General features: G+C 39.1%; 1 protein-coding gene across 1 annotated transcript; it reads left to right on the top strand.

The window, feature by feature from the left end:
• The first annotated feature begins 427 nt into the window (after window positions 1–427).
• On the top strand, window positions 428–3,250 carry HSP90AA1 (heat shock protein 90 alpha family class A member 1). The gene is made up of 5 exons (XM_044661878.1): window positions 428–589; window positions 696–1,062; window positions 1,688–1,821; window positions 2,191–2,452; window positions 2,576–3,250. Exons 1-5 carry the CDS (start codon window positions 428–430, stop codon window positions 2,683–2,685), a joined length of 1,035 nt encoding a protein of 344 aa, XP_044517813.1. The 3' UTR covers window positions 2,686–3,250.
• Window positions 3,251–13,147: the final 9,897 nt, after the last annotated feature.

Raw genomic sequence — 13,147 nt, 5'->3', positions numbered from 1 at the left:
ATTCCTATCCATCCCTAGCTCCTAGTTAATATGGACTTTAAACAGTAGTCACTTAAGTTGGGATTTAATTGGAATGAAATTTTAAGCCATTATTTGAGAATTGAAGGTTTTGCCCTAGTTTTCTCTGTAGAGGACAGGTTAGCTGCTTAATGAGTTGAGCCTTCCTAGCTTTAATCTGGCAGAGGAGTTCTCTTAAATAAAGGATGAGATGCAATTGGATCAGCCAGTGTCCCTTATTTTAAAATGTTCCCCTTGAAGCGTGAATTAATGTCTCATGACTTGATTCCAAATGAACTAGTCCTTTTGTTTTCTGCTTTAGTCCTCTTTAGAGACCCATGCTGAAAGTTTTATTTTAATTTTTAAATTTAATTCTATAGTAAACATAGGTATTGGTATTGTTTGATTAACCCATAACAATATTCTGTAGATGCCTGAGGAAACGCAGACACAGGACCAACCTATGGAGGAAGAGGAAGTGGAGACTTTTGCCTTTCAGGCAGAAATTGCTCAATTGATGTCTTTAATCATTAATACATTCTATTCCAATAAAGAGATCTTTTTGAGAGAGCTAATTTCAAATTCATCTGATGTAAGTTTTTTTTTTTTGGATATAGAAATTAAGATTTAGTTTCTGTATAACTTGTTTTAATTCATGGTTTAAAATCTTTTAATTCATTTTTTTTTTTTTTTGATAGGCCTTGGACAAAATCAGATATGAGAGCTTGACAGATCCAAGTAAACTAGATTCTGGGAAAGAGCTAAACATTAGTATCATTCCAAACAAAGATGATCGCACCCTTACCATTGTAGATACTGGTATTGGAATGACCAAAGCTGATTTGATCAACAATCTTGGTACCATAGCAAAGTCTGGAACCAAAGCTTTTATGGAAGCATTACAGGCTGGTGCAGATATCTCCATGATTGGTCAATTTGGTGTTGGTTTTTATTCTGCCTATCTGGTTGCTGAGAAAGTGACCGTCATCACCAAGCATAATGATGATGAACAGTATGCCTGGGAGTCTTCAGCAGGAGGGTCATTCACTGTTAGGACTGATATAGGTATGTATTTGATATGTCTTTAACTTTTATTTTGTAAATGAAGGTAATTTCAAAGGAAGTAAACAAATCAAATTTCTTATGCAGAGGGAAAGCATTTTGGTATGGTGGTGGGGGGTTCATAATCCACCTTGAAACTATGACCGTGGACAAATTCTCAATTGTGAGCTGGGGAAGAGGGGCAGACTAGATCTCTTATAAACTTTGATATAAGATCCTATGAAAGATAGCCTGAGAAATAAAACAAGTATAGTTTTATAACTAGAAAGGATTTGGATATATATATGCCCAACAATGACTTGTGTGATTATTCTTAGAGAACCATCTTAATCTGTATAGTGCTTTGTTTAAATAAAATGCAGTACTTCTGCTAATCATTAACATTAGAGAGAAGGAAACCTTTGTTGAAATTTATGAAAAAATTACAACTTAGGCTTTCTGAGCACCACATAGAATGAATTTCTTAATTGAATAGAACTTTAAGGTATTGTTTTCAGTGGTATTAAAAAAGAATTTTAAAATCACTTGTTATTCTATTGAAATAGCACTTTTAGTTCAATTTAAAGGTTGAAGTATATAATTAAAATTGCAAAATATCTCTTACCTTCACTTTTATCCTTTTATTAAGGTGAACCTATGGGTCGTGGAACAAAGGTAATTCTGCATCTGAAAGAGGACCAAACTGAGTACTTGGAGGAAAGAAGAATAAAGGAAATTGTGAAGAAGCACTCTCAATTTATTGGCTATCCGATTACTCTTTTTGTAAGTTTGAAGTATCCTAATCCTAAATTGAGCTCATTAGTCTAACTAAATGAATGCTGCTTAACCCTTAAAATTTAGCAGAGGTTGTAAAAGGAGGTGTTCTGTAAATTTTACTTTTGACTTAAAATAAACTCTTCATATGGTAGCAAGAGCTATATATGCACTTCTAAAAAGCTTCCTTTTGACCCTTAGCTTATTTATCTCTTAGGCTATAGTGTATAAATGGACCTAGGCTGTTTGATAGACAAATGTTAAATATTTATAATGAAGGTGTTGAGCCACTTTATTTCTATACTTGGTTAACAAACACCCTAAACAAATTAATGTCTTCATTTTAATGAAGTGACTACTTACCCCTTCTTTTTGAAGGTGGAAAAAGAACGGGATAAAGAAGTCAGTGATGATGAAGCAGAGGAAAAAGAAGAGAAACAGGAGAAGGNCTTGGAGATAAACCCTGACCATTCCATTATTGAAACTCTAAGGCAAAAGGCAGAGGCTGACAAGAATGATAAATCTGTGAAAGATCTGGTCATCTTGTTGTATGAGACTGCACTGCTGTCTTCTGGTTTCAGTTTGGAGGATCCTCAGACACATGCCAATCGGATCTACAGGATGATCAAACTTGGTCTTGGTAAGTTGGTGTAGTCTGGAGAAGGGACAAGTTTTTAGACATGGGAGAAAAAAAAGCTTAAGAGCTCTATGTCAAGTAGCCCAACAAAAGTTCTAAAATTAGACATTTTTTGTCTTTAAATAGGAATTGATGAAGATGATTCAACTACTGAAGAAACCAATGCAGCTATAACTGAGGAAATGCCACCTCTTGAAGGAGATGATGACACATCACGTATGGAAGAAGTAGACTAAAGCATTCCAATTCATGGAGCAAAAGCATGTTTCCTAGACTAGTCTGAATAAGTTATTTTGTATAAGGTGTTGAGAGAATACTTGATGTCTTCATTCCCTCTGATGTATATTTTCAGATATGTTCTCTTTATTTTTGTTAAATCACTTTTTAAAAAATGTATGGCATGAACATGCTGTTTAAGGGGAAGTTTAGGTTTCTTTTCCCTTCTAAGTATAATCAATATTGTGATACCTTAGACAATTCAAGCAAGAACTAGTAATCATTGTAGTTTACTTTGGTTTTATTTTAGGGAGGGAGAAATATCTTTAATATGTCCAGACATTGTAATCCTAATGTTAGTTTACTAACATTCTTGTGGTCTGATAACAGTATGTAGTTATCAGCTGAATAATGGAATTGAATTACTCCTTGGTCTCTAAAATACACTGTTGAGGTATCTTAAAATGTTTATAAAACTGTCTTTCTTTTATATACTTAAAAGAATTGAGTTGCATTCTATTCCACCAGTTTATGCATGTGTAAACCCTGGAAGTCTAGGAAAATAAAAGTGTTAACACCAAGAAACTGTGGGAGTAACCTTAGTTTTCCAAAGTTAGAGTTGTGAGTATTGTCATACTACATTCTTATAGTTAAATGTACATATTACATTCTTTGAGAAATTCATTGGTCAAGTAGGGATATACGATGAGTGGAAGTAGCCACATTTATGTTTTATAAAGGATGCACTTAGTTAAGTCCATCTAAGTTGGTGGCTTATTTAGGTTTTTGGTAGTTCTTTTTATCTGAGCTGTATTGTATGATTGACTTTGGGCTATTAAACTATATTAGATATATATGTATACATATATACACACACAAGATGCTGAGTATCATATCATGGACAACTAAGCAACTGAAAGTTACAGAGCAGTTATTTCCTCAATGGGAATTGCTTACATGAAATCAGGTCCAAATTTTCTAAAAGAAAACTAATGTTTCATAGAACAGCCTACTGACTTTAGTAGGTAAAAAAAAGACTGGCTTATATTACCAGCTAGAAGAAAAGTCAACTGCTCTAATCTTTTTGCCTTTAATCACTTAAATTACAGATAAAGAATTGAGATTCAGTAATACATTTATTGATAAATCTTAATGATAAAATTTAAATCTGTGGAACAGTGTACTATTATACTTCACTATGGATTAGTATTTGAAGATAGCTTCTCAGCTTCTCAATGCTATAAAATGCTAAGAAGCTAGTCTGCATTTCTTAAATTATAAACCACGGAGACCAGTGTTGCTGTTATTTTGGGTAATTGTATATCAGCATCCTGATGGTGAAAAGGGCACTAACCTTAAAATCTAAAATGTTTAAATTACGTTAATGTCACCATTCCTCTGAATTTGCAAATTCAGTGTGTTGAAGGAAGTGCCTCATAATAAAATAGGTCATAAAATAGGGTTTCATTACTGAACTAGTATTCCCTGCTTTTACTGAGATTGAATAACCTACAGTGGACAACATTGACACCAATTAGCAGGAGCCCATGATTAAAGAAAAGTAAATTTTAAGTACAGCTTTTATATCAAATTATATATAATGTCAAGTTATAACAACCTCTTTCTCCTACCTCTTAAGGGGCCTCATGGAGGGGATTTATCCTTAAATTTTCAGCTAGGGAAATGAAAAGTAAACTAGATTAAAATCCAGAGCACCGGTCCCCAAAGCCGAGTCTGCTTTGCCCTTGTTTTCCTTATTCACTTAAAAGGGACTTCTTCAGGTGACTGGATATACTTTGGTTGACCTTTGTACAAATGTGACTTAACTAGGCAAGTCCATTCAACTTTCTGTTTATTCTTGCAGAAACTTGAGAAAGTAGTAATAGGTGGTTTTGTTTTTTTTTTTTTTGGACGTCTCCATTCCAAAACACTTGTTACTAAAATTTATCTTGGCAGCTTCCTAGATTATAGTAAACTACTCTGATCAATAGCATTAGTGATGGATTTCGGAAACATGCTTAATTAATTAGTAGGTTGGCAGAGTTAGGAAAAGACAAGGAAGGAATGAGTGGAATGGTCTCGAGATTGAAATGAAATAATAGGAATTGAATGTTGAGCTTTTTTTATACCTAGTGTACTGGGCACAAATGCACTTTTGTATGTTTTCCTATGTTTTTGTTGGATACACCTTCTCTACTAAAATGTAGTAAACTAAGAACTAGTTCAAATTAAGTGCCAAAAAAGTTAATGCTACTAAAATTACCCATAGAAGCAAAGGCCTCATGAGAGGTTCCTTGGACTGACTGAGCTATTAAAAGGGGTAAGGGAGATGTTTAAGAGCTTTCAAAAATATAGCAAAGGCAAAGAGGTGGTGGGAAGTGAAACCACTACAGGCTGTGGTCAGTGGAGGGGAGCGTTAGTCTAAAGATGAGGCACAATAGGAATCCACTGGGAAAATTGTGATAATGACAACAAATGTAGAGAAAATTTGTGTCTTGGAAGTGGGGAAGAGGGAAGGTAGAGCCAGGAAGACATTACAACTGGGGGTACATGTTCAACTCAGAAAAGATGTTCTGAGTGCTGAACATTATGTAGTAGTTTGGGATTGATACTACTCGGCACCATAAAAATCAGTAAATAGCATGGAAATATAGGAAATTGAAAAATGTAAAACCCGAGTGGAGAGATATATGCAAAATGCATAGAGGAAAGACTGGGGAAAGTCCTTGAAAAGGTTTCTTAAATTTTTTTTTTACTAGAAACCCTTATTGGTGCCAAAGCAGAAGTGTTGTAAAAGCTAGGTAATAGAGGTTAAGTGACCTGCCCAGGGTCACAAAGCTAGGGAGTGTCTGGGATCTTGATTTGAACCCAGCGCCTCCTTTCTGGACCTGGCTCAATCTTCTGAGCCACCTAGCTGCCCCCTTGAGTCTTTTTAAGGCTGTTTTTTTTAAAACCCTTACCTTCCATCTTAGAATCAATACGGAGGATTGCTTCCAATGCAGAAGAGTGGTAAGGGCTAGGCAATTGGTGGGGGGGAGATCAAGTGACTTGCCCAGGGTCACACAGTTGGGATGTGTCTGAGGCCAGATTTGAACCTAGGACCTCCCATCTCTAAGCCTGGCTCTCAATCCACTGAGCTAACCAGCTGCCCCCTGAGAAGGTTTTTTAACATGTACCTTATCTGGCCTCTTTGGTTTTACAGAAAACACATAGCTATAGCACCTGATCTGTTATGAGATGGGTCACAGTATTTAAAACAGGAAGGTATCCTGTATGTCATTTAACCCTCCTAGAGCAAAGGGGGGGAACACTAAAACAGAAATAATGTATCTAAGGCCAACTTTGACTAATGCAATCAGATGGGGAAAAGATGAAAATAAAAATTTCATGAGAGGTTACAAGATGCTGGGGGAGGTTACAGATTAATGACTTTTATAGAATGTTTTGAAGTTTTTTAGTCTTGTTCTCAGTTGTGGCTGACTTAATGACTTCCTTTGGAAGTTTTATTGGTAAAGCTACTGAAATTGTTTGCAGATTTCCTTCTTCAGCTAGTTTTATGGATAAAGAAACTGGAGGCAAAAAGGGTTAAGTGATTTGCCCAGGGTCTTGAGACAAGATTTGCCCTCGGGAAGATGAGCCTTCCTGACTCCAGGCCCAGCACAATGTTCCCTTTAGCCGCTAATTTTAAATTTTACAAAACATTTTCTGTTTATATACATTTGATACTCGGAACCCTGAGGAAAAAAATGTAAGGATTATTCTTTATTAAATTTCCCTGTTATGGAAATGGGATCAGAGATGTTAAAAGTGTCTTCTCTTAAAATTGCATAAGCACTTTATTGTGGGAGTGAGAGCTCTTTGATTCCAAGTTATGATTCTCCTTATCCGCACACTGCCCCTAGAACTAGCTATAGTCAGATTTTGGTTCTAAAAAGTGGCAGCCATCTAAAAGAATGGACTACCCTGGGCCATCATGTAGTGCTGACAGAGAAGCTAGATCATTTTTCAGGTAAATTGTAAGGGAAGATTCTTTTTCAAATAAAAGTTCAAGTAGATAGCTTCTGTGGTCCTTATGAACTGCAATTAAAATGTAGATAATGCTGAAAAATGAGGAGTGGAGATGAATTGAGGAATGGAATTTAAATGTATGACTGGGTTGAAAAATCCCATTTTTCAAGCCCCTGGGGTTCCAATAAAGTTTTTGTGATTCACACAAAAAAGCATTTTAGTGGGCTTACAGCATCATTATGAGCCAATAGTTTGATATGATAGCCAAAAAGCTGACATCATTTGGCAAACATTTTATTTTAAAAATATTTTCTCACGTTTATACAGTACTTTTTTTACCCTCCCCCATTCCAGATCCAACAAGCACTTCCCCGGGATTATACAGATATCATTTGTGCCTATTTCCATATTCATCTCTGTAATGGAGCAATCTTTCAAAACCAAACACCCAAATCATGTAAACAAGTGATAAGTCATTTGTTTTTCTGCTGTGTTTCTACTCCCACAGTTCTTTCTCGCCCATTATTACATTGTTGTTCCACAATGTTTCACTTTTCTGTGAAATGTTCTCTTGGTTCTGCTCATTTCACTCTACATCAGTTCCTGGAGATTGTTCATCATTCCTTGTAGCACAGTAATATTCCATCACCATCATACAGCACAATTTGTTCAGCCATTCCCCAACTGCAAGGCATACCCTTGTTTTCCAGTTTTTTGCCACCACAAAGAGTGCATCATTTTTGTACATTTTTCCTTATCTCTTTAGGGTACAAACCTAGTAGTGGTATTGATGGATCAAAGGGTATGCATTCATTTAAAGCACTTTGGGCATAGTTCCAAATTGGCAAACATTTAAAAAAATTCTTCCATTTAGAAGATAATGCTGCTATTTAGAAGATAATGAGAATCCATGTGCTTAAGGAACTTAACATTCTACAGAGCTGGAAGATATGAAGGGTCATTGCTGGAGTGGCCATCACAAATTACACTAGGCAGGAAAGGGGACAAAAGAAAGATGAAATAGTGGTGTAGGCATATTGGAAGAAGGAGAGAATGCCAAAAAAAACAGGCTAACAGGGAAGGGCTTTGTAAGGGGAGACTAGATATTTAAGGTGTGGTCGCCAGAAATCGATTAACTTGATTTCAAAATAAAATAGACCCAAGTCAGGATGACTTTTATGGTGGTTTATTTACGATTAGGAAGGTTGAAGGTAGGAAAATTGAGAAACTCTGGCCCAGACCAGGGGCCTGAACCAGGGGGAATTTAGAGGCCCCAGCAGAGGGGCACAGAGGTTAATTAAACAAGGTTTCTAGCCACAAGGCCTCCTTAAGGCTAAAGCCTCCAGAAACGCCAAGGGAAGAGAGAGTCAGCCTAACTTACCCACATGACACAAAGGGAAGCAGTCTGAGGTCTCACCAGAGATCTTTCCATACCAAGTTCAAAGCACGCACCTCCCTCCACAGGAAGTTACCATCATATTTAAAAGATAGCAGCTTTCGTCACTTCCTGCATCCACCTCCAGTTTCACGTGGACAAATGGCAGCCTCAACAAAGGGCAGTCCCTTGATCTTGATTTGTCACCTACTATCACGTGTGGGTAACAGACCTCCCCCCTCCCCACTTAATTCTAAGTTGGGTGGGGTGACATTATTTCTGATGGCTCTTAGAGTCTGAACAAATGAATGAGGGTGAGCTAATTCCATTCACACAACCCCCCCCCCCCCCCCCGCCCGATGATTCTTGGGTGCCTAGTCACCCCAAGTGATCACTTTACATAATCATCTTGTACCAAGGTCTTCTAACTTCAATAGAGATAAGAGGGGAATGGAAGAGAGAAAGCAAAACCAATGTTTTGCTAGGCACATTGACAAAAACCCAATTGGGGGCAGTCCTCTATTGGCATAAAATGTACATTCAAAGTAACTGTTCAAACCCCATCAGTTCAATCAATTGTACCCCAAAGTTCATTCTGGATCTTTTCATGCAATGTAGATTCTTCAGGCGTCTTTCTGCAAACAGTTCATTCTATGGATTAAGGAGTCAGCAAGCTTCTTTCCCTGAGAATTTTTCTTGAACAAAAAATTAAATCTTGGATTTTATAAAAATACAGCTTCATTGAAAGTGGTAGCAGCTGAGCTAGTGATGGGCAATGCCAATCCCACTTCAGGTCACTGAAGGAAATACTGTGGAAAAGCTGATGGGAGAGGAAGCCAGCATTCTGGTATATGTCCTGGTACACTTTCTCTGATTTCTGTTTTTCTATTAAGCCCAACCATCTGGGGAGGTCCCAGGCCAAGTGGCGCAGAAGGATGAATTCCTTTGTCAGCCCTTGCTTTCTACCTGTTGGTTTATGGTACTGTCCTCACTCACAGTGCTGCCAGATTGTCCTAGCCTGGTTAACCAGTTTATTCCTTAAGGAAAAGGATCATAAAGGGGTCCTGGTTGGTTCTGAGCCAGGGTGAACAAGCCTAATGCTTTGGACATTTGGAGGGAAAAAAAAAAAGATTACCCTGGCAGCAAACAGGGGATAATGAATCAATCAAATTTTAACAAAGTACAGAAACTAAGAGGCAAGCAGAGAACAGCCCAGGGAAAGCTCAGGGATCCCAGTGGGAGGAAGCTAGACACTTAAAGTCACTTGGATACTTTCAGATTGGAGCTGGGAACACTCATGTGGCTGTAGGGGGAGTACTTGAGGAACAGGGGTTGGGAGTCTTGTTATTATAGGGTTCTACTTGGGGGGAAGGACTAAATCTTTTCCAGATCACTTAGGGTTGACTCATTAGTATATTAATATCATCTCAAAGTTATCAGTGCCCCTTTAATATTACCTTCTTGCCATAACGTTTTTCTGGTTTTACTGTTTGATGTCTGGTGCTTCTCTGTAGCTCTCAGACCTGGCCATTTATTGGGCCCTTGTGGCTTCTCTTAGTTTAGCCCAGTGGTTCCCAAACTTTTTTGGCCTACCGCCCCCTTTCCAGAAAAAATATTACTTAGCCCCCTGGAAATTAATTTTTTTTAAATTTTAATAGCAATTAATAGGAAAGATAAATGCACCTGTGGCCATCACCGCCCAACCCTGGATCGCTGCAGCACCCACCAGGGGGCAGTAGCGCCCACTTTGGGAATCACTTGTTTAGCCAAAAGCCTCAGGAGGTAGCCTTAATTGCTTTAGGAGGCAGCTTTGGTCTTAATCCATATTTCTGATTTATTGCCCCTTACACTGGCCATTTACATCTCTATTTTACTAATTGATGGGGTGGTAGTAGGGATAAGATATATTTTCAACATAAATGGATTCTTTGCTACTTACTATGTGTTTTCATTGTGAATGTGATATTTACTGGGAAAGGAGTCAAGCTTTGAATGTAAAGAGTGGATCTCCCTTTCCCCTTTAATGAGCAACAATCAGGTTTAGCTTGAATTTGAAACTACTTCCACTAGACTAAATAATATTTAAGGGAGTAGATAAATATAATTCTGGCCTGGTTACCTTCTCTGAGTGCTGGGTCTAGAATCAGGAAGACTCAACTACCTGAGTTCAAATCTGACCTCAAACACTTACTGGCTATGTGACTCTGGGCAAGTCACTTAATCCTATTTGCCTCAATTTCCTCATCAGTAAAATGGGCTGGAGAGGGAAAGATACTCCAAATGGGGGTCACAGAATTGGATAATTAAAAATGACAGAAACTCCCCTGTCTCTGAGGAGAGCAGAGTGGCATTCAGCTCCAACTTCTTGTTTTTATTTTTTTAACTCTTACCTTCTGTCTTAGAATCAATATTAAGGATCAGTTCCAAGGAAGAGGATTGGTAAGGGCTAGGCAATGGAGATTAAGTGACTTGCCCAATGTCACACAGCTAGGAAGTGTCTGAAACAAGATTTGAACCCAGGACTTCCTGGTTCTAGTCCACTGAGCCATCTTAATGCCCCCTTACTTCCTTTCTTGGCAGGAATTAAAATCTCTCTTGGATAAAGGTAGGGAGAGAAGAGGCTAGCAATGTTTATTTTGCCACCTTTTGAGTCACACAACATCCCTGTGCTATATATGGGAGATAGCATCATTATGAACTTATAAACTTGAAACTAAACCAGAAGCTCCTTCATGGCATGAATGCCTTGGGAATACCTTTGGGAGTGTCTCCTTTGGGGTCATTGGATACAGATGGAACTTTGGAATGGCCATTTCTCAGCATCCTTCCAACTCAGCCATCAGTTCTCTTTATAAGCACTCCACTCACAAATCTCAAACACAGAATAGCTTCATTTATTTTATTTTATTTTATTTTTTGACTTCACTTGTATATGAATTGATCCACAAAGAGTCCTATTGTAGTAGGATTCTACGCTCATTACCAAAAACCTGTACCGTCTAATTTAAAGCACTTCTCTGGGTGGGTTTGAGCAAACAAGGTGTCAGGGATTGGTCTTCTATGGGGGCGTCCCTTTATACTGACAGCCTTTTTGTTTGTGTTGTGCTGTTTCCCCCCCCACCAGCTCTCTCGGCATCACCAGCCAGCCAGTGCTTCCTGTCACTCTCCATTCATAGCCTCCTCTGGAAGTCCTAAACTCTGGGCAATAGGCGTATCTCTTCCTTTATCTCAGCCCTGAGTACCAATTTTCTGGATCATCCTAGCTCTTACCGCTCAGCTCCAGCATCGCTATAGTCAACTTTACTTCCTATTGCTCAGCTTGACTGCTGTTTCTATCTCTCTCCAGCAGACGCTATTTGTCACCTTCTCCAAAGCTTTCTAGAATCTGGCTCTTAAGGGGAGATCATTCTATAGCTGGCACCTCTTGCTAGACGTGTCTACACCTCATAGACTTCCCCGAACGATTGCCTCCATTCATTTAATAACTGATCCATAGCTCTTGCCCGCAGGGCGGAGAAGCATCTGTCTCCAGCTTTATGCTGATACAGGAAGAGTCCGTTGTATCTGCTTTCCCTCCCCCCCCCCCCCCCAAAGCGCACTAGGTTAAGTTTTTCCCCAGTGTCTACACCTCCCTTGGCTACGCAGAGGAATTCAGATTACTCGGGGGCTTCACTCAAGGTCTACAAAAGGGAGGGGGAGGAGCAGAGCTGGAGGCTTTCAGCATAGATCTCTCTGATGGAAGAGAGGGAGATTAAAAAAAAAAATCCACACAGATTTTCTTTCTTTAACAAAAATGTTCTCTCGATACATCGCAGATATTCACAGATATCGATACAGGAATATTCCCCATATTTTCCTCCACCCCCAGATGAACAAGAAGGAGATGGTTAAGTCCTTGTAGGCGTGATTCTGAGACTCCTCATTGGGTAGCCTTAATCTTCTCAGCGAAGTAGACGCCCTAGCAGGCTGCCGGGAGGGCAGTTGGCGGTGAGAGCTGGGATGAAGAAAGATTAGACCCATCGTTCCTTGCGGGTGACTCCGGAGGGCCGAAGAGGAGATGCTCCGGAGAGCCGATGGACCGTGGCACCCTGCGGGCGACGAAGGAGGCATCATCCTTCAATGCCTTTGTTATGCTTCAGTGTATGTCTTTGTTGCAGGAGGGTTTTATGGGGGAGAGATCCTGGGAAAGGACAGTGTTGTAAAAAAAAAAAAAAAGCAATAGAATAATGAAAAAAAAACCCGGTTATGACGGAGAGTAAATAAATGTAAATGATAAGAATTTGCCCTTGGGAAATTGGCAAAACTCCATTATTATTATTATTTTTTAATATTTTATTTTTTATAAAAATTTTCCATGGTTACATGATTCATGTTTTTACTTTCCCCTTCAAACCCCCTTCACCACCCCCACCCCCATAGCCGCCGCACATTTCCTCTGGTGCAAAACTCCATTATTGACCCCAAACTTGTCCCCGAAACAGAGGCTCATCTTTTTAAATGCCAAATAGTCTGCCTTGTCATTTGCATAGCTGTGAGTCATGGAAGACTGCAGTCTCCAAAGAATTTATCGTGATTACGAGCCAGAGGGCATGGGGAGGTTGTACAGCGGGTGTGAGCGAGCTATATCATACATTATGAATAAGGAGTGATCATTTTCTGATATGTGATCGAAATGTATAAACAGAAAATATGAGAAATGGATAACCAAGAGGACAGCCTGTGAAGACTCCACTGGGGTAGTCATCCTGTCGAGCAAAAGCTAAGAAGTCCTCCAGCCTGCCATGTAAATCCCTGGTTATGCATTTATGTAAGGACACAGGCCAGAGTCATACAGGGAGGGAAAGAGGAGAGAACAAGCATTTATTAAGCACCTGCTACGTGCCAGGCACTCTGTTCAGGGCTTTACTTTATTGTCTCATTCACCCTGAGAGGTGATAGGTGAGATGACAGTAAAAGAAACTGAGGCAGACAGAGGTTAGGTGACTTGCCCAAAGTCATAAAGCTCCTAAGTGCCTGAGGCTGGATTTGAATCCAGGTTTTCTAATTCCTGTGCTCTATCCACTGTGCCACCTAGTTACTGGTTCTGATCTATATCACTG

Source organism: Gracilinanus agilis, chromosome 2, assembly GCF_016433145.1.
Source record: "Gracilinanus agilis isolate LMUSP501 chromosome 2, AgileGrace, whole genome shotgun sequence".
Taxonomy (NCBI): Eukaryota; Metazoa; Chordata; class Mammalia; order Didelphimorphia; family Didelphidae; genus Gracilinanus; species Gracilinanus agilis.
The sequence above is the reverse complement of the archived record's forward strand: the minus strand, read 5'-3'. Positions and strand labels throughout refer to the sequence as shown.